The sequence below is a fragment of the Balearica regulorum genome, chromosome 4 (genome assembly GCF_011004875.1).
Source record: "Balearica regulorum gibbericeps isolate bBalReg1 chromosome 4, bBalReg1.pri, whole genome shotgun sequence".
In the NCBI taxonomy this organism is placed as follows: Eukaryota; Metazoa; Chordata; class Aves; order Gruiformes; family Gruidae; genus Balearica; species Balearica regulorum.
In genome coordinates, this window is record NC_046187.1 from 28,202,767 (window position 1) to 28,230,422 (window position 27,656).

At 39.5% G+C, this 27,656-nt stretch overlaps 1 protein-coding gene across 1 annotated transcript; it reads right to left on the reverse strand.

Moving 5' to 3' along the window:
* Positions 1-77: 77 nt before the first annotated feature.
* METAP1 (methionyl aminopeptidase 1) lies at positions 78-27,631 on the reverse strand. Its single transcript, XM_075751561.1, has 11 exons — positions 27,451-27,631; positions 17,888-17,939; positions 15,513-15,625; positions 14,115-14,175; positions 13,061-13,152; positions 12,286-12,369; positions 10,671-10,809; positions 7,151-7,282; positions 4,463-4,606; positions 2,350-2,415; positions 78-2,185 (listed from the first exon to the last, which is right to left on the reverse strand). The coding sequence occupies exons 1-11, from the start codon at positions 27,562-27,564 to the stop codon at positions 2,025-2,027; spliced, it is 1,158 nt and encodes a 385-aa protein (XP_075607676.1). The 5' UTR covers positions 27,565-27,631; the 3' UTR covers positions 78-2,024.
* Positions 27,632-27,656: the final 25 nt, after the last annotated feature.

A 27,656-nucleotide genomic window follows, 5' to 3' on the forward strand; every position in this document is an offset into this window, starting at 1 on the left:
TAGAGCTTGCATTACTGCAAGCAACCCTGGATATAATTGAGAATGCCATGTCTGGTTTTGGATCACAAAAAAAGTTATTTCTGTTAAAAGCAGCTGCAACTTTTATTTTATAGACCAAAAATGAAGCCTCCCCCCCCCGCCATCATACACACACACAAATAGAAAAGGCAAGACCGTTGTAACCATTCAAGTGAATGATATGGTGGGCAAACCTCCAGGACAGTCATCTCCTCAATACATTACATCTCATTCAACACAGGTAATTCCACTCAAGTACTACAGCCTGTTTTGTTACATTTGATACACACACACGCACGCGTATGCACGCACACACTCTATATGCATAATTTCAGGTCACTTTTTACTGCATAATTAAAAATAATAAGGTAATGAAAACATCGCAATGATAATTTTACAGCAACAGAGGTCTGAGGCACTCAGGGCAGAAAAGACATTTTCTGGCAAATTTGGTATTTGGTAGTACATGAGTCCAGTTCTGTGAAGCACTAACCCCTTTCCCCCACCTAAATTCTGCAGTGCCAAGGGGAGCCAAGGGTATGCAGTACCTCATGTGCTTGGGTCTAATGTGGCAACAAATTCACCAGACACCTTGTAAAAGGTGTATTTTATGCCCATGATTGTATGATTTAATGTCTGCATTGGTTTAACAATTTTTTGCATTACAGTGGTATAAGACTAAGACTGCAATGGGGTCTGAAAAATTTTTCATTACAATTCAGAAGAAAAAACTAAATTCCCTCAGCAGAGACACCAAAGATGATGGAAAGGAAGTGGGCATGGGAAAAGAGAGGGTAGAGAGAAGAGAGGCTTAATCAATCCACACTCCTTAACATCACAGTTTCCAGCTCATCACAACCCACTGACAGAAAATAAAGAGGTATATATACTAACATTGCCCACTCTATACCCAGTCTGAGGAAAAAAGATGAGTTTTCATAGCAAGAAACTCACTTAACTTAGGGGGGGAAAAATGTCCTGTTTAAAAATTACCAAAAGAAAATGAATACAGCATTGAAGGCATTTCATTTTCACACACTCAGACTTGTTTTGAGATATATACTTGTTTCACTGTAAGTCTTACAAATCCAGTCCCCCACAGCTACTGTGGATGTACCTTTAAAAAACACCCCACAGTTAACACGTGCAGGGATCCCATGCATCGTGGGATCTTTTTTGGTTCTTCTTTCATTTCTTTACCTAGGCAAGTCTGATACCTCAGCTTCACCAAGCTTTTGGAGCAGGAGACTACCTGCAAATAATACTGCTTCGCCGAGAAGCAGCTTATACCAGGGAGCTGCATATAAGACAGAATTTACTAATTTTCCCTGTAGGAAGCCCATACTATCAAATCTCCAGCAAGAGAAAAGTCCTGCCATTAACACGTGTCTCCTACAGTCACAATCACCACAGAAGCCACCAGCAGAGAGTTGGGGACAGAATTAAAGGTAAGGTTAGCCTATTGTTGGCAACATGCATGTCTTTCTCCCCGCTGCCCCCTTCTCAACTGAGAAACAAACAAGGCCCAGCCCATTAGAACAGTATCTGCAGAAGCAGGAGCAAGTCTTTGGAACTAGAAATGCTTAAAATCTCAGGTGCCACTCGCATACCAAGAGCGACAGGGCACGCTGAAGTGGTGAAAAAAAACCCGGATCCCAAAATACCAAGTCCCAGTGGGAGAGGTTACCCACACTTTTCTAGCTAATATCGTGGTAGCAATAGAAGCAACTGTGGGTCTAATTGGAAGAAAGGTGCTAAAAGAGATTATTGAAGAAAAAAAGAAAAGTATAGCACGAGTGTTGTAGGTAGGAGGAAAGCAGGAAATTATTCTCTGCTTTTCCAGACATTGGGTCAGGTTCTTCAAGATATTCCTCTTATCTACAATCACTGAGAACAAAGTAAATGATGAAATCTCTCTATTCTGTACTCTTAAAAAAATGCATAGTACAGAGACAAAAAATATATATATATGTCTCATTCAGATCCACCTGCTCAGTCTAGACTTATCACTGGGACATGAAATGGGGACGAATACTATCCAGGCGCCGAGTCAAGATCTCACAGCCTGTATCGGTGACCAGAAGCGTGTGTTCAAACTGAGCAGATCGCTTTCCATCTCTTGTTACCGCAGTCCAACCATCAGGCCATGTTTCATCTTGCCAACCACCTAAAAACATAAATGATGACTTTTTGACTGAAGTAACAGATATCAGTTCCCCAAAGAGAAATGAAAAAATCTATCAGCTATGCAGAATAGAACCAGCATCCTATTCCATCACTACTTAACAGTAAACAAGAGGAACCAATTTACTCTACTGCTAAATTGCTCACCTTCACAGATCATTGGTTCAATTGTAAATACGTGACCTGGCTTCATGACTCCAACTGCCTTATTTTCTGCAATAAAATAAACACTCAGGTTAGAAAAAGTGGTCCCATCTTAGTAAATGAATGAATCTTTGTCCTAGAAGGATACAGCAGGAGTACTGTAAAGTCAGAAAAGCCCTTCAGAGGTAACCCGTTCACTTGTCCATTTTTAATTCTACATTAAGGTTTCCCTTAATTCTTTCATTCTCCCCCTCCTCTGACACCATGGTATTTACTCAAGGAGCTTAAAATGAATTGCTTTCTCTCTAACAACTGGAGTTCAACTCCAGTTCTATAAAAACACTGAAAAAATGTAATACAGGAATTTCTAAAAATTTTCTATGATAAAAAAATCATTAAAAAAATCAATAAAAATAAGAAGCACTTAAACTATTCAGAGAAGGTTGGAAACCTTTTAATTTGTTTCCACTGAACCATTAGCTCCAATAAATTGTCAGAATATGATAGCCATTAAGTAATCTCATGATTCCATTTATGAAAGACACATTGCTCCCCTCATTACTCTCGGTAATGGGGTCATAGTAGTGTCAGGATGATAGTGCTGTATTTCTTTTGCTAACATAAAAAGGCAGAGAATTTCAAGGCATCCTGGACAATAATACTGGGACTTTTTGATGTTATATACACCAAAAATGTTTCTGTGGAGGCATGCGAACTGATGCACAGCGCGTCTATAGGAGTGTGGTTTGACTGAAGAAAGGCTTCAGCCCTTTTCCTCTGCCCCGTTTCACCTTGAACGGCAGTGCAGCTTAGTTCTGACTCAGCCTAACATGCGAGAGCTGGAACAAACTCCCGTATTGCACAGGAACCATTAGCTCCAAGCTACTTTGCTGCTGTGGACAATTTGCATCAGTTCTTACATACAGATTCCCCATCCCCCTAATTGTGTAAATCTATAAAATTGCCTAAATCACCTAGATGCTTTAAAAGTCTCAGACATCACGCTGATAACAACAGCAACCAGAACATCTTTGTTTTACTTACAGGGTCCTGCCTCTATCCCCATCATCTGCTGGTATTTTTTTGCTCTCAACACTTACATTTAAGTTTCTGGTCTTCTGCATCTGAACAGATTTTGTCCTTTATTCCCTCTATTTTTCATGATTTTGTTAAATATTTTAAAGGCTTACAAAATTAGCTTTCTGCTTTTAAAAATCCTTTCATAGTAAGCCAGAAATAAGCAGCAGCTTTTATTTTTTTTCCTCCAAGAGGCTTTAAATCCATGAGCTCCTTCCACTTTGCTTTTGCTGTGAATCTGTACTTAAAAATACCAGAAAAAAACCAGCATCTTCCTTTTTGGGAACAGACATTTCAGCTCAATTAAAAAAAAAAAAAATATTCAAAGTTCCCAACAGCCAGGAAAGACACAAATTTCCTTTTTCACCCATTGCATTTTAATTGGTATAAAATGCCCTCCCATCTCCATAAAGTCGAGATTTTCTTCATTTTACACAACAAAAACTAAATACCAGGAATTGATACCCTTCTACCCTGTGACTAACAGGTTTTCTCTGTTCTCTAAAAAAATAACTTAGGGAAATGATGACATGAAAAGTGTTAAAGCTCATTAGGTGATGGGCAGATGGAGGCATCTGTCAGGTCTGAGGAAATAAATGTCCTATCAGGCACAACACTTGTCTATACCATTTAAAAAAACCCTTCTATTTACATCTGGAAATGGCAGTAAGTTTTTGCTTAGACTTTCTAAGGACAGAAACGTTTGCCTATTCATGTCAGACAAGGATGTCTAAAGGATTAGTTGGGAATTCATGCAAAAACATTGAGCACTTACCCAGTACAGATGAGAGTTAATGCTAATCATTAGTGCAGGCATAGATTGTCTCAGTATATAATATATTCACCTTATTTAGGTTCATAAGGCATACTATGGTCCAGAGTTTAGGAAAAAAAATTACTTCACAAGTGCAAAAACACTAACTTGATGACTGTCAGGCAACATGCTACTTTATTAGAATATAAGCAAGAAGTAAATTAGGTGCATTCATTGCAAACCACTTCTTTCCTACAGGACAACCCAAAAGGAATGAATACTCACTGGCATAATGTGGCACGTTAGGGGCCGTATGGAAAAGTTTATGGATTCCATGCCCACAGTAGCTCCGAACCACTGAAAATCCATTTGCTTGAGCATGTTTCTGAATAATGTTTCCCAGTTCTCTGTACCGAACACCAGGTTTTACTGCAAAATTAAAGAGATACAGATGGAAATTTATAGAGCTTTCCTTCAACATAACTAACCATCAAACACCATACAGGCTATATCTCTGTAGTGCTCGTGGCTTGTATGGCCATCTGTTCTAGTATGCAACTTCCTATGATCGCTTAATCAACCAGGTATGTGAGTGCAATAACATGACAGAGGGAGGAAACAGTCTCATATAAAAGAGAAAATGAGAGAGAAAGAAGGAAACTCCTTCACAAGAACACTACTTTCTTCCTTTTGTGGATGTAAGTGCTCACATCTTAAAAGGATGTTGAAGTTTGAAATTAAAAACAAAATACTTTCAAAGTACTTGATAACTTCTCATACTCAGAATTGCAGTGCTTCTTTCAATGAATGTATGAACTATATTTTAATGTACACTTATGTCTCTACTACTATGTGAAAAGTGCACACAAAGAGGAAAAACGATCATATGTGAAGGACCAAGAAGGGGGAAACAAAAAGCCAAAACTCTAGTTATCTAGGTATCTCTAGTCTTAGACAAGATTTTTAGTGGCAACGCTACAGCAGAGAAGAATGTTCATATGTAGGACTAACTTTTTTGACAATCTTTTCAGGAAGAATTAAAAGTTAAAGAGTTTGAAACAGATAAAAATGGTGTGAAAAATTCACTTTGAGCACCTGGACAGGGGAGTAATAATACCATAAAAGCAATATTGCCTCATCCATCAGCTAATGAAGATGCATACCTTGAGCCACTAAAAAGAAAAAAAGAATGCAAAGGCTATTTCAAGATCATTCATAACCATGAATATATACTGCTCCTTCAGGAACTAGATGTGTGGTTACGTGGAACCATCTTAAGCAGAGGTCACATACATAGCTAAAACTTTACACGAAGCAAGCCATTTAGTTCAATTCTCTGCTAATGTAAACAACTTCAACTTAAATCAGTAAGCTGAATTTACAGAAAATAACAAGAAATTTAGATTACTGGAATGTGTGTACTTTTCCCAAAATAAATAAATAAATAGACACTGTGGGGAAGAGAGGAAAAAATCTGTTGGTTTTGTGCTAAATAGTTGTGAAGTAGTACCATGTGTCCATCAGGCCTGACAATACACCAAGGAACTCATCTCAATGCAGCAAGGAGTGCTCTGCTTCTCTCTCTCATACAACTCTCCTAGTTACAGCTCTGCTGGTCCAATGCCAAGAAATTAAGATGATTTAAACAGGGGAGAGGTGACCCTTTTTAACAGCTGAGGCACTCGCTGCCAATTCCTACTAGCAGGGAATGGCTAAAACCCATTAAACCCTGTTACAGCATCTAAAAAGTTGGTAAAGAAAAGTTACACTGAGAATTTAAATCTCATAATGAACACAAAGGTGAATTTCTCTCATAGTTTATACATCAAAGCCAGGTTATGAAAGAGAAGAGACAACATGTATAACATTTACTAGAAAAATAAAGTACAGGAGCAAAGATAAACATTCTGATTTAGCTCTGAAAAACGAAGTGGTCATTTCAGAATAGTAATCCCACATAAATAGGTGATCTATATTCTTCACAGCTCAACTCTGCAGTATTTTCTTGATCGCACAATCGATATGCAAGACATCATTCATATGGATTTTTGTCTTTTCAGCTTGGCTAGCTATCTCCAAATTATTAACCCAAGTTCATTATAATTTTTTTTGTTTACTTTTGATTCAATGCAAGTTTAAAGCCTTCATATATAGCACCTTAATCTTCAGCCTTTAGAGGCCATGAGGTGAGTAAATTTTATTGGGGATTTTAAGAATCTACAGAGTATAAAATATACAGATGATACAAATATTTCCAGGGACTTGGGAGATTTTTGTTTTGTTTTCTCTGTTTGTCTAAGAGAACTTAGTATATTCCTTTGTGAATGAAGTTGAACATGACATTCTCTAGCTGTCTATCTCATTGTATGTTTCAATGAGCTGTGCTCAGTTATATCGAAGCAACATAATTAAAATTCTGTGGGTACTGAAGGATATGGATCTCTCTTCTCTGGCACACTCCCACAGTTGAAAATCAAGAGGTCATGATTAGACTTACGAAATAACCATCAGGTTTGACAGGGGTAAAGAGATCTGTTTAAGAGTTCAATGTTTTACTTCATTGGTTCATTGTGCAACATCACACAAATTATAAAAGTAGGAAACCTACTTTCCTTTTCCAAAACACATTTTGTTCTTCACGTTCTCTAAACTGCTCAGATCAAGAATGTCTTATTCAGCTAGCTAATAGCACAAAAAGGCTGTTTCCATGTAAATATCATCATATGTGGATCAGCTCAGCATCAATTACATTTTCCTTGTCAACCCACATTTCAAATAAAAGTTGTAACCACCGCCCACAGAACTGTGCCACTTGAAGAATCACCGCACTGTACAATACATATCATCTGCTAGTGACACACACTAAAGCTTCTGTGTTCTACAACAGAAGTCATTCCCGGGTAATAGCAAATATAAGCACTCATGTTTGAAAACCAAAACCATAATGCTTCAGGCTACAGCCAAAGGGTTCACCTGCATCGATGGCTTGCATTAGGCACTCGTAAGTTGTTTGGACAAGTCTCCTTGCACCCTCATCAACTTCTCCAACGTAAAATGTCTCGTTCAGATCGCCATGGTAGCCATTACGATAGACAGTAATATCCACTGCAAAGAATACCAGATATGTTATAATACTACCACTGTATTTCTCGCTCCTTGTCTCTTGATTTGTGAAAGGACAACAAAAACATGTAAAAATGTAGCAGTGTAATTGTGAAGTTGTGTACTTTGGAAGAAGTCAATATGTAAACTCTTCCAGCAGAATCAATTCTCTCATGCTTATCCTGTAGATTCTATAGAATTAATAAGATAGTGTTTCACTGGTCAACGGTTTGATTTAACAAAAGAAAAAAAAAAAGGAAAATAAAAACCCCATACCAATACAACATAGACACAGCAAGCTTATGATTGGTTTTCTAGGTAAATATAAAAACAGGAAAGAGAAGTTCTTTGCTCCATGGTGATTTACCTGGTTAAAACATTTTCTTAGAACTAATTCCGGCACTAATAGAGGGAAATTTTTAAAGGTATGTAATGATGTTTTAACACATATTTTAACTGCAGTCATTTCTATGCATGTTTAGAATAAACCAGGTATTTGCAAAAATTGTAATGCGAAACCCCATTGCTTCCAGCAAAAAAGGTAAAATTTCTTGAACATTAAATACACAGCAACTTTCCAACAGTATTCCTGACTAAGAAAAACACACCAAATAAAAGGTTTTTTTCTTTTTTCTTTCAAATGAAAGAATTTAAACATTCAGTATCAGGCAAAGAGCAAGAATGAAGAGGGCATGCTTAAATAACCAACGTTTAGAAGAACACATAATAAGAGTTTAGAATTATGTGGAAGCAAAACCCTAACTTGTTTGCTTTGTGTACAAAGTTGGCTGTAAACTAAAAGTGATATAATTAATTCCTGAAAAATAGCAGCATAAGTAGTTTTGATGAGGGAAAAAAAAAATCTTTTTTAGTTTAACTTACTCCAAAAAAAGATATGCTTTTTTGGATTAAGAACATCCATACAAGATGTTTGTTGCAAATAGTCCTTTTACAAAACATGGGAACCAGCCTACCAGTTTAGACATAGCTGTCATCTATTCTAGTATCCTGTCTCTCATAGCAGACGAGTAAAAAAAAGTAAAACCTGCCATCATACAGTCATTATATATAGTAAACCCATGCAAAATATTCTAGATTTGCCTATCAAGTTGACTTCCTGTGGTAGGATGGGTACTTTTGTGTTTAACAGACTTTGTCAGTAGTCTGGTAGGTCTACCACTAGAATAATTATTGAACTGCTATTTGTGAAGAAATCCACCTGCAGACCCCCTCCTCCCAGGGAAACAGCCATGAAGGAAACTCTGCTGAGCAATAATGCTTTAGGACTATGGTATATGAGCTGCTTAGAGAGACCAGTACAACCTTGATAGGAAAACACAGGGAAAAAACACCACTGGTGTCAACAGTAAATCTGTACTGCTGGCAAACATTTAAGAGTGAAATTAACACTGCACAAAACCAACACTGCCTGCCACGGATGCATGCACGTGCAGGGTTACACTATACTTGCTGCAGGATTGCATGGGACTAGTGGACCGTTTCAACCAGCGTCCATCTCTAGCAATGTAACAACAGGACTGTAGAGAAACCAGCACCCTGGTAACTTATCCAGGTAAGTTTCCTGTGAACTGTCTATCCGAGCTCCTTAGCACACTGTCCAGACTACTTGCTGCAAAGAAGCTATCTCTACAGGCCACATGATTACAAGACTTTCTTTTGATGCTGCCAGATTTGGCCAGAACATCTCACGTTGCAGAGAGATCAGCTTTGTTTAAGAATCTGCTCCCAGGGAACCAGTATAACAAAATGCTGTGATGCCTGCTTGCAGGAGGTGGAACTAGTTACCACCTGCCAGTACCTTCTGGATGATGTTTTCCTGTGATTTTAAAAACCTGGTTTGGCCTCTGACGTGGCCACCTTTTGCTTCCAGCAGGCTAAAAAGTTTTAAGTAAAGAGAAAGATGGGCACTTCCCTCCATTGTTCACTGGGCATGTTCCCTGCAAAGTACTTTTTCTCTCTCCTGCTTTGTACCCTGTTTTGTTCCTCCTCTTATAGCGCCTTTTGAGCCACTACCTTACCAAAAGGAACCCTGCAAGATTTGGAAGCCTTCTGAGGCCACGGGAAATGCATCTTCAATCCACAACATGTGGACCATTTTGTAACAAGACCAACAGCGACAAAAGAGTAAACTAGTTCTTCCTCATCCAAAGAAAGCAGAAGGCTTGGGCAAGTGCAGTCAGGGCAGGGATGTGGACAAAGGTATGACTAAACTTTCTTATAAAAGGTGTTTCCTAGTGTTGAGGTACAGCCTTGGCATGCAAATAGTGGCAAGGTAATGCACTGTGTAGGATGAAGCCAACCTAGTAAGCTTAACTGGCCTTCTTAGTTTGGACTCTAGCAATGCCAGGAAAGCTGGCAACAACAGAGAGCTGTGCAAAGGCATCATCTTTGAAATTAAAAAAAAAAAGAAAAAGATAAAGTAGCTTTGACCAAATGGTTACATGTACACTACAGCCCAGAGCTATCAGCCAGACCAAATATGACCTAGAAAGAGGCAGCAATTGTGAGGCTTGTTCTGAAAATGCTGGTACCCATAGCACTGAGCTGTAGACTTAGTAGCTATTATTGTGTTAACATATATCAAATATCTGTCAATCTAAAAGGATTCCAACTTGCTTCTAGAGGCAGGCCAAACCTTAGGATACACTGGGTATTTATTTATGGATAAAAGAAAAGCAAACCAATGCAATAAACAAAGGTCCAATTGTTAGTACCAAAAAAAAAAAAAAGTGTCATTAATTTTTACTGCCAAACCCAGAAGAACTGAATGACAAAAGGAAAAACAGTCAAGTAGTTTATAAAAGTATCCCTCACCACCCCAGAAGGCTTAAGCACCTTGAGTATCATGAATAAAAAGTAGGTGGTACTGTTAGGCTGAGAGATGCTCAAAAAAGGGGTGTGCTTTTTAATAGGCTCCTATACGATGCCTCACCATTAGGATCCTTAACAGTCATCATAATCATCATGTCTGTAGCAAAATCTTAAGGATCGAGAGCCATCTAATTAAGAATTCACACAGAACTAATCCAGTTGAATAATTCAATATACATTTTATTCACTATTTATACAGTCTGTAACAACTGGAACCTAGCCCACAAGTGGAATACTCAGGCACTATACTAATGCACAGACTAGGGTAGAAGAATTATAAAGCTCTTAAAATGGATCAAACTTCTAAAATAGTTTTATTAAATAAACTCATTAACTTCAATATGTACTTAATTGGTAAATGAAAACAAAAGCCTCTTTTAAGAAGCTATTCCAATCATGTTGTCTGCTAGTGAAACCTCACCTTACTGCGTGGTTTAACTGGACAAAACGTAGAAATGTTGAAGGTCAGAAATGCTGAGTTAATTTTCATAGCACTTACCATTAACAATATCTCCCTCCTGCAATGGCCTCCGGTCAGGAATTCCATGACAGATCACTTCATTCACTGATGTACAACACGACTTAGGGAAATTATAATAATTCAGAGGGGAAGGATAGCAATTCCTTGCAATACAAGCCTAATTTAGAAAATACAATTTACACTTTATGTTAGTAAGTTTTGTACAAAGAAAAAATGTGCACACAACAGCTTTACAGTGATAATGATAGGCTGAAGAGCAGTGACTCTTGAAAATTAGTTTCTTCAAGCATTTTTTGGCATTACGGTATTTTGTTACACTTTGTACTTCTTACTAGGAAAAAAGTAAAGCTACTTTAATTTTGTTTCTACTCATTTTTATGTTCAACTACCAATGCTGAAATATTCAGGTTTAAAACAATGCACAGCAATATTTATTTGGTTAAAAAAACCAGCCATTTTCAATGACTGTTTTTTAAGCACCTGGTCTAAGACTAAGTATTTTTGCAAAACACACAAGCTACACAAAATAACATTTAGCACCTCTCACCCCTAGCTTTAAAACCTTAAACTGCCTCCTTTGCACTCACTCTAATAACCTGTTTGAGATTTTTGTTTTATATTTACTTACATACATAGACATATACATGCTAGGTGACATACTGAGCAATTCTGGAAAAATAATACTGTGTTAATTTTTTTTTTTTTTTAAATAATACCGTTTAAACCCACAAAATGCCAATTGGAGGTATCAGTCAGTATCAGCAATCTGCCATACAAAAGTTTTTGGAAACTGCTGAAGAAGAATAACACCATTTTAACTACTAGTTGTTCATATTGGACATTATGAATAAGCAAGTAATTTAGTGTTTAATGCAGTTCAATAGAAACCTCCAGCCTAATCAAACCACAGTATAAGTTCCTTACAATCTTGGCTCAACAGCTGCAAATGCAGCTATACCAAAATTGTTGCCTTCCCCACGGTGCACACAAGTATGCTCAATAATCAGTTTACATGCCTTATAGAAAAGACCGCAAAGAAAAACAAAAGGATTACTCAATTCAGGTATCTATGAATAGTTAAGCCAGGAAAATACTTGAACATGTATTTCAAATACTTCTCTGGATTGTCCTTTAGTTTCCCTGACTGCACCAAACATCTTGTTTCAATTCTCTCTCAGGCTCCTCAGTTCTGATTCCCGATCATAAATAAACTTTCTCCTCTGTGCATCTTAACCAACAACACAGAGCACACAAAAAATCCATGGCCTACATATGATGTTCTTTATATAATGGTATCTGTGGAGCAAAAAGGGTTTAGAGGAAAGAAAATTATATGATGTTAACTCAGAAAACAGGTGAAGAAACTTAGAGGGAATCTGAAGCTGGAAATCATGGAAGGAGCTGATTCAGAGAGAGGCTCAGGAGTTCCTAACTCGGGGCTCATTTTGAATTTACCATTGTGCTGTAATGTATTCTAACATCTGCACTACACACTAGCTTCAAATTGGGAAACAGTTCAAAATAAAGAACAGGAATTCATGCAACAACAAAGAAAACCACGCAGCAATCATTCAAAAATAAAGAGATAAAAGGAAGCATTATAAACACCAGAAGAACAATAAAATAACCTTACTAAATGGACAGCATGATCAATTTCTTCCGTAGTTACACCTGCTTTCACCATCATGGCAGCAACATCCAATACTTCCCTAGCAAGCTGCAAATGAAACAAAAGTACTGATTTAAAATAAGACCAGGACTATTCCTTAGAAGGTTAGCAACCCATTTGCTACAGCTATGCTGAGATTGCTAGTAAAGCTTGGCAGATTTAGGCTCTAGAAAGACTTCAAGATGTCGACAGGTTATATTACTAAGCCACCTCTGTGAGATTTGAAAATACCCCAATTAAGATTTGGGCCACAATCTCCTTGAATACCAAACGTAAACCAGACTACCTAAATACATTTCAAAGTTTGACTTTATGCACAAGGAAGTGATTACAAATGAACGGCTCTTCTTCAAAAATTGTTAGGGATGGGGCCTTGTTTTGATTTTGCTTTTTAGTTTTTACTTAGTACAAACTCTTGGAGCGAAAGACATTCTGTTCTTGTTTATGAACTATAAAATATGTTTTAACAGTAACGTCTCAGCCACAGATTATCTCACTAATAACAACAAAGCCAAAAACCAGGCAGAAATCATCTTTCTGCTTGCAAAATAGTTTACTGTGAATTGGGAGTCACAAGGAGAGAGACACCAATAAAATACCAACTTTCCCAAAATATTTTTCAGTGCTTAAAAGTGGTTTGAAAGTTTGTACTCTCAAATGTGCTGTCACAAACTGGTAAAATCACTGTAGATTTTTAAAGAATAAAGGCACTCCGTAATGAAAACCAAATCTCCCTTACCCTACACACTACTCTCATCCCTTCTATATCCTCAGATGAGAGTATTTTTATTTGAGAGGTTCCTTTTAAAGCCTGTTCTGATTCAGACATTCCTGAAAAGGAAAAAAGGGGGAGGAGAAAAAAACAGAAAGAAGAAAAAAACATGTTACGTGGAAGAGTGATTGCTACACATGTCCAATCAAGGAACTTACTTAGCTTACCAATGGCAATAAAAGTATGTACTTTCTCACCACAGACTAAAGTAACAAACCCACACAGTCATAGTATTACCATAATTCTCCAGATCAATTTGAATTCATAAGCCTTCCACAAATAATGCTCACATGTGCTCAGGATGCCCATTCCCTTACTGCATAAAACCACCATGTCCAGTTAGTCAAAACACAACCTTAAAAATCATATTTACAAGGAAATTGTTTTATTCACAGAGCAGTAATTTTTCTTTTTTTTTTTTTTTTAGCTGCTTTGGAGATAATAAATACTAATAAATAATATTCTAAAAGAGCCATAAAGCTTGTGAATATTTCTAGTTATATTATTGCAATAATCACCTGATAAAAACATGTAAATTCTTCCTACCAGATTCTGTACAAGCCCAGTTTTATAGTTGAATGACCCCCTAAAAGACAGTGTTTTGTGTTGTTTAAATATTTACATTCTGTAAAGAACAACTAAAGAACGGCTGAAAATTTTAAAATCCTTCTAACAGACTTTATAGCAACTTTTTTGGGAAATGCAAAGCACCAATACTAATGTAAAAAAGGGGAAAATACCAAAACAAACCAATAACCAAGTAATTTTGAATATCTTCTTTCTATGTCCAAAAATAGCTGGAACTCATATATCAGTTTTGGTTTGGGGGTTGCTTACTGCAGTTTTGTTTGGTTTTGTTGTAACACATTTCCAACAGATACACTGATGTCACTGAGAATGACTTCGCAGAAGTCACCTGTGACAGCCAACGTATCTCCTTCATGCTTTAAAGGCTTCTTTCATTAAAAGAAAAATAGAAAGCAAAAATAACACTCCATAATTGTGGTTTATTTCAAGTTACCTAGTGGGTGATCAGCATAATCCGGTCTCTGAATATAACTTGGCACAGGTCTTGTTGGTGTCTAAATAAATCATAGTCAAAGCTGGTTAGGTTGCAAGAATACTTATTACAGTCATAAAATCAGAGACTCACGCAGCAAAATTAAATACAGTGAAATATGGCTAATTCCACTTAGAAAAAGTTGTGAAGTATGCAAACACTCCAAAACAGTTCCAATTTTCATTTCTCAAAGATTCTCCTGTTACTCTTTATTGCTTTCATATCATACAACCTCTAATAGCCAACTTCACAGCTTTGTAAAAATCAGACTTTTATGCGTCAATAAATGAAATTGGATTTATAACATATTATCCCTGTTATATTGTAGTGTTTGTTCTGCTTCTTTCCAGACTGCAAATGCACTGGTTCTAAATACATCCTTCCTCTCTCTGGTTATTAGTGTCTATTAGCAAGATTGTTATTTCTAATCATCACCCTAGTCATTAGCACTTTTTATTATAGTTTCATTTGCATCAATCCTACAGCAGTCAGAAGGCAACAAAGCAAATGTTCAGTGATAACAATACTAAATTACTTGGCCAGCGACATATCCAAAACACTCTTTCTCCAGTGAGACTCTCACACGCACAGGCTCAGGCTCTGTTAATCTGTTTTCTGATGAGCCTGGGAAATGAGATGGAGAAGACTACAGAGAGGATACCACAGAGGCAGTATTTCTAGCACAGGCCATTTAGAAAAGACACGTGTAAATAAAATGCCATTATTCCTGTCAAAACTTTGGCTTATTCCATGTACAAACTTGTACCAATTTAAAAATATAGCTATAGTGAGGTCATTTCTAAACTCACCTTTCACAGCTGAAGATGTTACTGACCTCAGTTATTCTTTGCCATTTCAGTGCTGGAGATTACTGTAACCTCTGTCCCTTCAGCAGAGCTGTTCACCAGGTTAGTCACCAGGTTATTTCAAACCATTGACATAAAATAATATAAGCCCATTTATTTAAATTCTAAATTAATTCCCCTGACTTTTTCTGAAACAGACTGCTCCATTATTGGTGAGAAAAGTAAACAGCTAGGAGAAGACATCATCTGAACTAGTAGCAGCTTTTTGCAGAATGAATGTCAAAAGGTACAGCCAAAAGGTATGAGCGTAAGCCTGTTACTGATGCATGTTATGTTACAGGCACTTCAATTTAAATATACTAAGAGATAGATCAAGTTAAATCCAAACAAACCACAATGAGGACAGTCATACACATCCTTGCCATCAGATTCAGGCTGTTTAAGTAGCTTTCCTCTCTCAGCTAAAATGTGAGAGGTAATCAGGTCGGGACTGGCCCATTACTTGCTACAGAATGCAATGGCTCTGGAGTACAGAGTGGCACCTATTGCTTACCAGGGGATAGTGTGGCCTGAGTTTACCAGTGTATCGATAACCAGACCAAGGATTTGTGTTAACGTCACCTTCCAAGGTCCAAGAGGAAACTTCACGCTTAGCTTTTTCATCTTCTGAAAAGAGAAAAAAAAATTAAAAATTTTGCAGCAGCAAAATCAGTCCTACTAAGAGTAAGGACCGTAGAGTCCAGAAAGTGATCTAGAAGTACGTAAGTCTACATTTTACTCTTTCTGGCATTTTAGATACTGATATATGAACTGATATATACTGCCAACTCTATCTTTATTCAATAGCAAACTGAGGAATGTCAGGGCAGCAGTACTGAATGTACAAACAAAGTGGTGTAATTAAGCCACTCTTCATTTGTAGTTCTAAAACACAGTTCTGTGCTTGTTTTCATTCTTGGGGAAAAACATATTTCTACAGAAACACTTGTTATCCCTTCAACTAATACTTTTGCCCTATAGATGAATGTTCCTCTTCCGTGGTTTCTCTTAGCATTCAGTGACAGAAGTGACCTGCGGCGGGAAGGAGGGTATCCAACTGTTAGTTCCAATACACAGAGCCTGCTACCCCTCCAGATCTGACGGAGAGAGTGAGGGTGCTGCCACATCTGCATTTCAGGACACGCAGAGCGTGCACCTCATGAGATGGTCCCAATCTGCTGGAGGTTCCCACCTTTCTCAACCTTGTGAAATTCATGTCTGATGCGGTCCGATGACTGACTTCATTCACAAATAACAGTCCTAACAGGGCAGACTGAAGGTGTTTACATAAAGGATTGAAGCAAGTAGATTGTGAGCATTACCAACAGGAAAAATATTTACTCAGAAAGAGGAGGCAAGGGTTAAGAAAGAGCATGGTAGCATTAATCTTTAACTCTTAACCTGACAATTAAGTTTGTTTTCTCTTTTTATATCTCACAAGAATGAAGAGATGGCAAAAGGTCTGCCACAGCAAGCCCTAATGTGAGTTCCTCAGAGTCTCTGTGGCTGACATCTGAGCCATCTGCTCACATGACACTCAGTTTAGATGACCTGCTGAGAAATAATAATTTAAAAATCCAAAGTTTAAAGAAAGCAATATTTTGGATTACTTTGAGTTGCTTCAGTAGTTTGTTGCATTGAGATCTTGAGGGCTATCAGAACCAAGCCAGCTCAGCAGTTATCCAGGAAGCCAACAAGATCATGGATTTAGCGGAATCAAAAAATTGCTGTCAGATACACAATGGCATTAGAAGACAGCACCAGAGGATTACTAGAACTACTAACAAAACAGTTTCATATCCATTCAGGGACAAAATAATGAGATACAGAATACAAGTGTGAACTATGAGACCCCCACACTGGGAAGGCAGAAAGACAGAAAAGATTTGTAATTGTCTGTGCTACTCCAACCTATTAACCATGCAACATTTACCATGGGAAAAGGAGTTTTACTGAGTTTCAGGAAAGGAGAAGGTAAATGAGGATTTGAATTTCTGCCATGCCACTTACTTTTTAATCCCACCTTACTTTTCAGCAGGGCTTGATGAAGATGGGCAGGGGAATGGGGGTGAGGAAGCAAGGGGGGGGCAGAACTGGTGTCTGTTCTCTCTTTTTGTTTGGTTGGTTTTAAACTCATGGATTATTTTTACTATTCCAGGTAGAGAGAATCTACTACTAGTATTTCTGTGCCAGAGCTACCAGCTGTAACTAAGGCATACAGGTACTCCTGTAACCTTCAACTAAACTCAGCAAAATCCTAGCTATGATACATCCTCTTATCAATGGCTGCATGGGTGCACAAAAGCATTTTCCTTTTTTTTTTTTAGCTTCTCCAAAGGGGTACACCCCAAATGTACAGAACAGCTGAACCCCAACTGGCTCGCTTGCATTCCAGCAAGTGTCTAATCACGAGGACTTCACAAGAACCTTTCCCACTTCACTGCCTTTTACTACATTAGCCATCAAAACGCTATGATGGAACAAGCCTGGCGATGCCTTACAGTAATGGTTTATTATTCTCCTTGCCCTTTATTTCAGCATCCCTCTTTCTCTGTTCATATACCCGGCAATGGAGTTCAAGGAATACTTCATACAAATAGAAAAGGGAACAGAAACAGAGATTTCTTACCACTGTCTCTGAAATTTTACATAGATCTTTAGATTACAGGAAGTGGACAAAATTTCAGATATGCAGAATTCAGTGGCAGATATCTTGGAAAAATCCATACCATTCTTAGACACAGAATCACAGAACAGTTGAGGTTAGAAGAGACCTCTGGAGGTCATCCAGTCCAATCCTCTGCTCAAGCAGGGCCACCTAGAGCCAGCTGCACAGGACAAAGCAAATTCAAAACAATATTTAAATGGATTTTAAAAAAATGTACTTACTTGCTTTCTTGTGTAATAGCTTGTGAGTGGCCCAGCTTCCCTTAAAGCATTCCTAGAATTACAAACAAAAAAATAATTTTTTAGTAGCATCATCCTAGACAGACATGCCATCTCCACAAAATAGAGAAGCAACTGCAGTTAAAAAAAAAAACAAAACACCAAAACTGAAAGACTGACTTTATTAACCCTTGGAGCAACACGCAGCAAATACTACTGTAACTGCTAGTCCTAACAACAGAAAAATACTATATTCAACAACTTACAAGCCAGTAGAGACAGGAAGCATAGCCAAACAGGCACACCCATCACAATGAAACACACTGATCTAATCCCATCTACTAAATATTGTCCCCTTATCGTTTTAATGAGTAACTAAACACCATGGTTGCTCCAGGTTGGCTGAAACACTGTGCTGTTCATGGTAACACAGAGATAACACGGTCTATCTCCACACCAGATCTTACAGCATTGCAGTGGGCAAGATGGTCCTTCCTCCGTTGGCTCCTACAAGAAGCCACCCCCTCCTGCTAATTGCGCCCCTTCTGCCTCCTTCCCCAGCACAGGAAAGCAACAGAGGCCAATCACTGTGATCACAGGGGAACAAATGGAAAAGATTAAAGGGGGGCAGGGAAGCAAGGGCTACTGAATGGAAGTAGAAAAAAATACCGAAAGTTGAAATGGAAATCAAGGAAAGAGTGAATGTGAAGAAGTTTGTGTTTTACTCTTTCCAAGGAGAAAGAGAGCAGTTCATGCAACTAACAATGAATCAGCAATAGGGCAGATGGAAATGGCTAGCAGCTGGAGAAGAATAAAGAAAGATGAAGATGAAGGAAAGACATGAAAAAAGGAGATATTTAAGTAGAAAAGCTGCAGAAGGCAGCATTAAAGGTGATTCTTTAAGGTCCTAATTAGGAAATTACTTGGGTTTCTAACAGAAAGTCTAATTCAATGGTTATGTGCACCCAAAACAACCATTACGAAACAGCTAATTCCAATCATTTACAAAACCAGCTGAATTTCTGAAGAAAGAGGCAGGAAGCAAACTGTTTTCCTTTATAAGGAAAGACAATACTAATGCTGAATCATCACCACCAAACTACCATCCAGAGCCAACAACTGATTCAACCTAATGTATACAACACTCAACCAGTCCAAGACAACAGATCTGTAAACTAAGCCCAGTGTATAACATTCTGCCCCTGCTTCCCAGTTGCTATCAAGCAGTCTTAACTGTCTACTCCTGTAGAGCCGCCTTCTCCCCATTTTCTCATTAGTCTTGCAAGCAGTAGTTACCAAATTGTACCCACAAGACCGCAGTAAAGCAGTGCACAAGCAGGCCTACGTTCAAAGAGACCCTGTTGTGTGCCATTTCCCTTGTTAACAAAACCAGTTGTTTGTTGTCTTCTCCTATGCCATATACTTGAAATTGCCACATTCTCTGGACTGGCACTTGACATGCCATGGTACTACGTAATGGTCTGGGCAACGAGAGGCTTTGAAACCAAGACTTTAGATTACCAAAGAGAACATCTTTTTGAAGAAGCAGCAGCAGGTTTTGCTGTCACACTCGTATAACCCGCTGCATACACAGACCTTTGCGCTGCACTAGTATCTGTTTTCTGTCAGAAAGCAGGGAGAAAAGGAGCGGGTTTTAACCCGCTTAAATTATTTTTTTTAATAAAGGCTTATTTTAAGAAAAAATAAAAAAGCAAAAAAAACCAATTTCAAGGACACTGGAAGCATCAATATGGTTTTAATTGCCTTTTAAAGACCAGGATGGCCTCTGTTCTGAAGCAGGATTACACAACTAAGGACTTAGAGCAGCTACCAAGTCTGCAAATCTAGAATCCACTTCTTGGAATATAAAGGAACATTTGGGGAATGAAGACATAATTCAGCTGCGGTAATTACTGTAGTTCATTCTCTCCTTCCCCATGAAATTTTGAGGTGTATTCTCCAATGCCGTGCCTTTCTCCTATGCCAACAGTCTTTCCTCTTTGCCAGCCTGTAACCAGAAGACACCAGGTGAACACTGCACCACTGGCAGTATCACAACCTCACAGGCTCCATTTTGGCTTTTTATTTCCTACAGCTGTAAACAACCTAAGAGGATCTTCCATAAGGCTGCCATATGTCTGAGTTTTCCCAAATATGTTTCCCAGATTTTACTTGCCCTCTATTTCCAGAGGAGCAGCAGCTCCATCAGAACTACTACAGCGTAGCTCCAAACAAGCTGCTGCACACCGGGACACCCCAGACACGTGCACTATATGCACATCGATCAACTGCAATTAGTACACACAGCAAGTCCGAAGCATTTTTGTGAGCACAGTCCATCACACACGCAGCGTACAACCAATGAAGATCTCTGTCTGGGTCTGACACTTTTGGAAGGCACTCAAAGGATATGCTGCACATCCACCTACGACCTGTGTATTTTGTGTAGGATCAGTCATATGCTTCCTGTAAGCACTGGACTTAACCGGGTACACATGAACTATTTATATTCAACAACCTACTGCACAAGCACCACATTGCACATGCCTGCAGAACTCTGCCTTGGCAATTCCAGATAAAAATATGGCAGCTGTCATCTCACAGGTTGGAGAATCATAGCTCTGGCGACAAAGCACTAGTAATGTACCACTGCATACTGCAAACACCCTCACCTTCTATACAGCAGACTTCCTGGCAAGCCACATAAGAAAGCCACTCTTTCTCTCCATCTGGGCCACTTACTGGAGAATTTTCTGCTTTTTGCAGAGCCTTCTCCTCTCAGCCTTCTGCTGAGACATTTACTTCAATCTTCCTATTACTGTTCCTGCCTCTAATGATTCTTCCATGTTCCTATGCCATGTACAGATCAGGATAGAAAATTTTCAATTATTAAATAAACAAAATAAAAAATATCCAGGGTGATTTTTAATATTAAAATGAAGAAATGAAATAATTTTCTCTCTGATATGGTTAAAAAAGGAACACATGACCTCACATTGCTATATTTGAAAACATTAATTAGCTTCAGGGGGAAAGTACACAGGAATAATATGAATTTGGCTTCAAGTTTCTTGGAAGACTTCCTGGATTTAATTTCAAGCACCACATTATCCATTAGTATGTCTGACATTAATAGCCCCACCTTTCTCACCTAAAGCATTTTTCTTTTTATGTAGCAATCAAGACAGACTTGGAAACACTGAAGAGGACTGTACAAGAAGAGAGGTCAAATGTATGACCAAAAAAAGGCAGGGGGTGGGGGTAATCCTCAATTTGTTTAGAGTAATCTTAAGTACAACTATTCTATCAGCAAGAAAAATCCAACCATGATTTTTAAACAGAGACCATCAGCATATTTAAACCTTTAATGACATTTCTGGCTTCAAGCCATTCTTAAGCCAGTCCCATTGATTCTGTGTTTAAAGACAAGCTCAATGCAGTGTTCACCAGAACCTGTGCATTTACCAAAAGGTAACCAAAGGCACAATCAGCATTACAATCTGGAAAGATTCCTCTTGGATAACCTCGTGGAAGTCATGTTATTTCTCTAAATGATTTTCTACCTTAAGGACTCAGCCCAGCATCTATTTACTGGTTGAAATATTGACAGAATCATGCAGCATAGCAGAATTTGTTTTACAGCAGAGTGCATTTTCACTATGAACACAATGATCACTACCAAATACCTTAGGTGGTTGTTTATTTTTTTTTAAATCAACCACTGAAAGAATAAAACAAAATCCTTTAAAACAGTTATTGAGCTACTTAGCAAGGAATTTTTTTACCTATGTTTCTTGTCATCTTTACAGTAATAACAGGGAGCTTCTTACTCTTTTGGTTCATGTATCCATGCAACCTAAGAGGTAGAAAAGCACAGCCGACTGCAAATTCCAGAAGAGAAAAGGGTGCTAAATCAACCAAGATTAGGATATAACTACACTGCATACCTCTGTATAGCACAGACATAACCAAACTAGCTTTAAATAACCTACCCAAGTACAGGAAGCTATGCAGGCACCACAGCACCGAATTCAAAGCACACTCATTGATTGTTTCTGAACTGCCTTTGCAAGGTAGCAGCTCATTTAAAGTTAGCTCTGCCAACTCTCTGTCAGCAATTTCCAGCCTTAAGGCTCACACTCTTCTTCAGGCTTCCCTTCACCTTCGGGTACTGCCGCTTTATACAGCCTGGCATTTGACACTGTAAATACACCTATCAGCAAGTACACAAAAACCGCCCCACTGCACAGTTACTGAGAACTCCAATTCCACAAAATAGCGTCGAACTTCCACAAAATTACCCCTCTCCATCCACTCTGCTCATTTAGAGCCACTGTGATGAATTTCCAAAAAAACCCCTATTCTACAGAAAAGAAAACAACAACAACAACAACGGACAGCTAGAATCAAACTGTGGGGACCGACTGGCTGTCTCTTTGCATGTCATTATACCCTGAAGTGTAATGGGCAAGCATCTAGGAAACAGCGCCAAGCAGTACACTGCATTTAAAAATATTCTGAGCAATTTTTTTAATAGAATTTAAAAACATCCTTTGGAATGTAAAATTGTCTTGAGCTTAATCTCAGATCATGTAGTTTTGCTTAATGAGAACTCGTTTTTAACCACGAAGGTATGCAAAACAGAAGACAAAAAAAGGTTAAGTACAGCATTTAGCTTAAGAAAAATATCACATTATCAGCGATATAGATGTTTAATACAATACAGATTAGCCGTACATTTTATCCATAAACACAAGTATGTTGACGAATACAATTGTTAATACATTTGATGTCAACATAAAACAGTTGCCTCTCTTTAGCATGCTGAACCCTATTCTTCTAGGTGTGGTATCAGCCCACAGAGACAGCCTCTGCACTGAAACACTCAGTACAAAATTCCCAAACTAGCCTAAGCACCACACACGACTAGTAAGTTTCTCAGAAGAGCTGAATACGCATTTTTTCAGATTCAAATCCAAGGGACACACCTACATGCAGCACCTTGTATCAGCAACATTGGCTTTCTCCTTATCTAAGCCTGATCTCACCCAGAGACTCCTGGGTCCCACACAGCCCTTCCTTTGAGGAAGGGGCTGCATTTTCAACTCTTGACATTTACAGAGGCATCCAAGTGATTTTTGAGAGTAGTGAAGAACAATGGACCAGAGAAATTCAAACTGGACTATCCTTTCAGTATATTGAACACAAGCTCAGAAAGCCTGCCTATAGGAGTCTGAAGTTTAGAAAGTTATGACGGCTCAGCATTTGTGCCTCAACAATAACCAAGCATTTAACACAGATGCAGGTATTTATGGTGCTTTATAGGCAATTAAAAATGCCAGCTTCCTGGTGAAGGGAGTCAAAAGATCTTCGAGAAGGCAGTACCTGCAGAGTGCCATTTATACCAAAAGAAACCCATACATGTTGCAGTTCGATCCAAGCAGCGGGTTCTAGCTTATTTTAGGCACAGCAGTCTACTCCATTTTGCCTGAGACACTTATACAGATATAAATAGTATGAGAGAGGAAGTTTTCATGAAAGCAACACAAAATTATTAATAAGAGATCAATTTACAATTAGAAGACTCATATAAGAAGTGGTAACTGGAGATCCCAAGAACAGTCACTACTTTTCCTCTGTTCATCATTCAGCAGTTTGCAGAAGGCATAGGAGAAATGACAATTGTTTGTCTATTTAAAGACAAACTGTTTATGTATACCACATATAATTTACACACAAGTGGCACATGTATCTACAAAGGCAGATTTCACAATAGCAAATTCATCTTAGTAAGAGGAACAGCACACTTGAGATATGATGCTGGGCATCTGTGTTATTTCCACATTCAGAAGATACAGTGAGATACAATAATTCAGTCTAAGATGATAAACACATGCAACACTGTAGTAAGTGTCTACAAAAGAGAAAGCAAGACAGCGAAAGAAGGTAGCTGGGAGTGACAGTACCTGATTTACTAGCCTAAATGAAGATCTTATTAAAGGTTAACAGCAGACAGAATCCCTCAGCAGAATTGTTACACCTTGGAGTGAAAGAAAAAAAAAAATAATGCTGGGATTCAACACACCACCTCAGAGCTCCTTCACTGCTAGAAGCCATCTTTACCATGTTTCTATTACCAGTTCAAAACTTCCCTGCTAGGCCTTGGCCCCCTTTCCACCCATGACCCACAAGCACAACTGTTACTCAACAGCTGTACCCAGTTTCCAAGGTACACAACACCCAGAGATGAAACAGTGCTGGCTCAAAGGAATTTCAAAGGATGTCAGATTACTTCAGAGTAAGCATTTTCAGGGTGTGTTGTTGAGACGTACTCTTTTTGATGCAGAAAGGGGAAAAATAAATGACCAGAACAATGCCCTTTCTCAAGGAAAGGAGAAACACAAATGATAAATTCACTGGGAAAATCACTGTCTTGATACAAACTACCTGAAAAGTTCACTTCAATTCTCTACATTAATTAAACATTTTTTGTCACTCTATCTCCTCATTAAACTGAGATTCTCGGTCCTATACCACCTGCATTAGTTTTTGTTAAATTATGTGCTACTATTTATAATCCAAACACATTGCTCCATACCAGTTACCACAGTAGTTCACACTTTTCTATTGTTTGTTCTTAGCATCAGAGTAAAACTCCCTACAAATTTGGTGTTAGCTCTGATTGGAGTTCTGGCTGTACGAACAAGTCATTGTAAGCTTCCAAGCAAATTAACCTAGCGTGCAAGTCCATACAGACGCTCTCACCTCTCAAAGAGACACCAGGTAGCTTGTCACTCCCATCCTGCCCTCAGCCCTGAGTAAGTACCTGCATACCGCTGCATTGAATAAGGACGGGTTGACTTTACGGCTGCACCAAACTGGGCCACAACGGGCAAGCCTGCTCTTCAGCAGCATGCTCCTGAAGCACTGGTGTTTTCCGATCCTGCAGTGCACAGCACTGGGGAGCTAAACTAGCAAAAAAAAAAATTAATGCAACTGCTTTTTCTCCCATTAAAAGAAAACCCTAAAAACCCCAGAAATGCCTCACCAAGGAATTGGGCCAGCTCAATGGAAGGGGTAGAAACCTTCATCCTTGGAAGGAGGGAATAGGACTGTGCCAGCTATAATGCAGGCTGTGCTGTGAGGTGGAATAACATCCTAGGTCCACTCACTAGCTTATCTAACAGTTATTTATGCGTGTAATACCACAATGGAAAGAAAAACACCAAAGAGAGAACTTTGGAAAAGTTTCACAAATGCTAACCAGTCCGGTACTGTCAGCTGAAACTTGCTGGAAGTTCAGAGAAAATCTCCTGGCTTTGAAGACTCCTTTGCTTACCACGTGCTTATCTGAACAGACATCCAGGTTGTAAGCAGCACCTCACCTACCCTCCTGACAGTGCTCACCAGACACTGGCAGAGCACTGCAGCAAGTCTCCTCCATCACACACATCAGCTGACGGCGAGAGCTGGAACCTCGGGGCAGCCTGTGCTGGGACCCACATAAGGTACTAAGGGGGGTTGAAGGTCTTTGCTGCAAGCTGAACACAGGGACTTTCCTCTCCATGCATGACATTCTTCACACATCTTGAAAACTTCTCTGTTCTGTAACAGGCTTCGCCCTCAAACCTGCAAAGCACCTTTCATATGGGGAACACCTGTCCTTACCTACTTTACTGATCAGGACAAGGGGGCACAGTGGGGAAGAACAACACATCCAAGGTCACTCAGAAGCAAGATGACTGGGATTCCCAGTTCAGTATTTTATTTTCTAGGCAGGACAGCTTTCCAAGCACGTAATCAGTTATCCAGCAGCCTACCGTAACAAGCTAATAAATATTTCTGGGAATTCCCCTTTTACCTTACAACAGAAGCAAACATATCAGAAGAATGAAACCCAATATATAGATAACAAGAATCTCTGCATCCTATATAAAATTAGCTGAGCTAGGGACGGGACAGAGGGGAGCAAAGATGTTACCAGGACTTCTCACGCCGGCTTTTTTGGTCTGCTAACAAACAGTTTTGTCATCACCAACTAATATCTGCATATGCTGAAGATGCATTTATGACCAGTTTTGCATCAGATATGTCAAAACAGATAGTAAAATGCAGAGCAAATCCTACAAATCAACTATAAGCACCACATGGGAACTAGAGATACAGAATCACCAGAATAATTTTGAGTTGCAGTCAATGTAACTTCGCATTGACTCCCAGCATCTGGCACCAGAGACTTCAGGGGAAAGTACCAGAAACGGTGCAGTGGGTGTGTTACACGCACGTGGGCAGTTTTCCCCTAGTCCTATGCAAACCATAACTATCAGTTTTCATCCTGACTCAGGAAAAAAAAATGTCAAATTAGTAAATTAATCTAGCCAATGTGATTGAATGATTTTGTTAAGTTTTTCTACAAAACTTCAACAATTTTACCCTGAATTGTAATTCTGACAATGAATTTCACCACTAATCTCTGAATTAAACACATGCTTCCTCACCAATGTCAAAATTACACATACAAAAAGTTCAAAGTATTAGGCCATATATTTTATTGTGCATTTTCAAGTTAATAAATAAAAACAAACACAGAACCCACTCAACAGCCATCAAACAGTCCTTTCTATCTAAATTAAGAACTAAACTATATTATCACTGTGGTAGTAAGTGAGGATAGGTGAGGCCTACAGAGTTGATGGTTGTATGACAACCGGCCAAACCTGAATCTCCTTGTTTGGTACTCTTACAGTACAATACCCAAAGACAGAGAGAGATATATATATATATAGATATATTTAATAAAAAAAAAAGTAGAGCACCAAATCCCAAATCATTTTCCCAAAAGCTTTTGTTTAGTTCAAGGAAACAGAAAATCTGTTTTTTCAGAGCAACAAGTCTCCTGGTGTTTATCAAAGCCAAGCAACTCCAGAGCTGATGCAGACACAGAAATGCACAGCCTGGAATTTGATGAGCACGTCTCATTTCGTCCCACTAAGCCCTTACTTTTAACGAGGGGGTGGGGAGGGGGGGACCGACCACCCAAACCTTCAGGCAGAGTCAAAAAACATATACCCTCTCACGAATGCTACGGCTGCTCTTTAGCAGCCAAGTGCCGCATGAGGGGCAGAGGGGCTCCCACACCCACCGGGGCCACCGGCCGGGCACCCCCCGGGCTCCAGCTCCCCCCACAGCGGGCGGGGGAACTTTCTGAGGGGACAAACGGCGGACCCTCCTCTTCGAAGCTCACACGTACCTCGTGGGCAGGGAGATAAACCCGGACACGAAGGGCCGGGCTGCGGGGCGGAGGAGCCAGCTCTCCTCGTCTGCCCCCGGGCCCGGCCCCGCGCTCTCACACCGGTCCCATTTGCTGACTGGAAATCTCATTACGGTCCCTTCCCGCCGCCCGTATTTCCTCTCCGCGAAAGGAGCGCTCCCCGCAGCACGCCAGGGAGAGAGAAAAACCCGGCCCGCAGCGTGGGGACGGGCGGACTCCCAGGGGCGCCCGCCGGGCAGGCGAGCAGTGAGGGAAGGGGAGCGAAACCGAACCGCCGGTACCGCGGGGATCTCACCTGAGAACAGAAGTAGGAACCCTGGATGCCCAGTTTGAGGCAGGTCGGGCACTGTAGCTTGGCCTCGCTGCTGCAACCGGCCGTCTCGCAGACGCGGGTCTCCACCGCCGCCATGCTGCCGGGCTGCCACAGGCGCGGCGCGGAGAGTCGGCGGGGGAGGAGCCGCCGCCCGGAGGTGCCGCCGGCTGAGGCGGGCGGGGAGAGGA

Coding starts and splice junctions, on each gene's coding strand:
- METAP1 (XM_075751561.1), bottom strand. CDS start 27,564: ATGGCGGCGGTGGAGACCCGCGTCTGCGAGACGGCCGGTTGCAGCAGC. Junction 13,153..14,114: donor TTATGCTGATCACCCACTAG/GTAACTTGAAAT, acceptor TTTCCTTTTCAG/GAATGTCTGAATCAGAACAG. Junction 2,186..2,349: donor TGAACCAATGATCTGTGAAG/GTGAGCAATTTA, acceptor TTATGTTTTTAG/GTGGTTGGCAAGATGAAACA.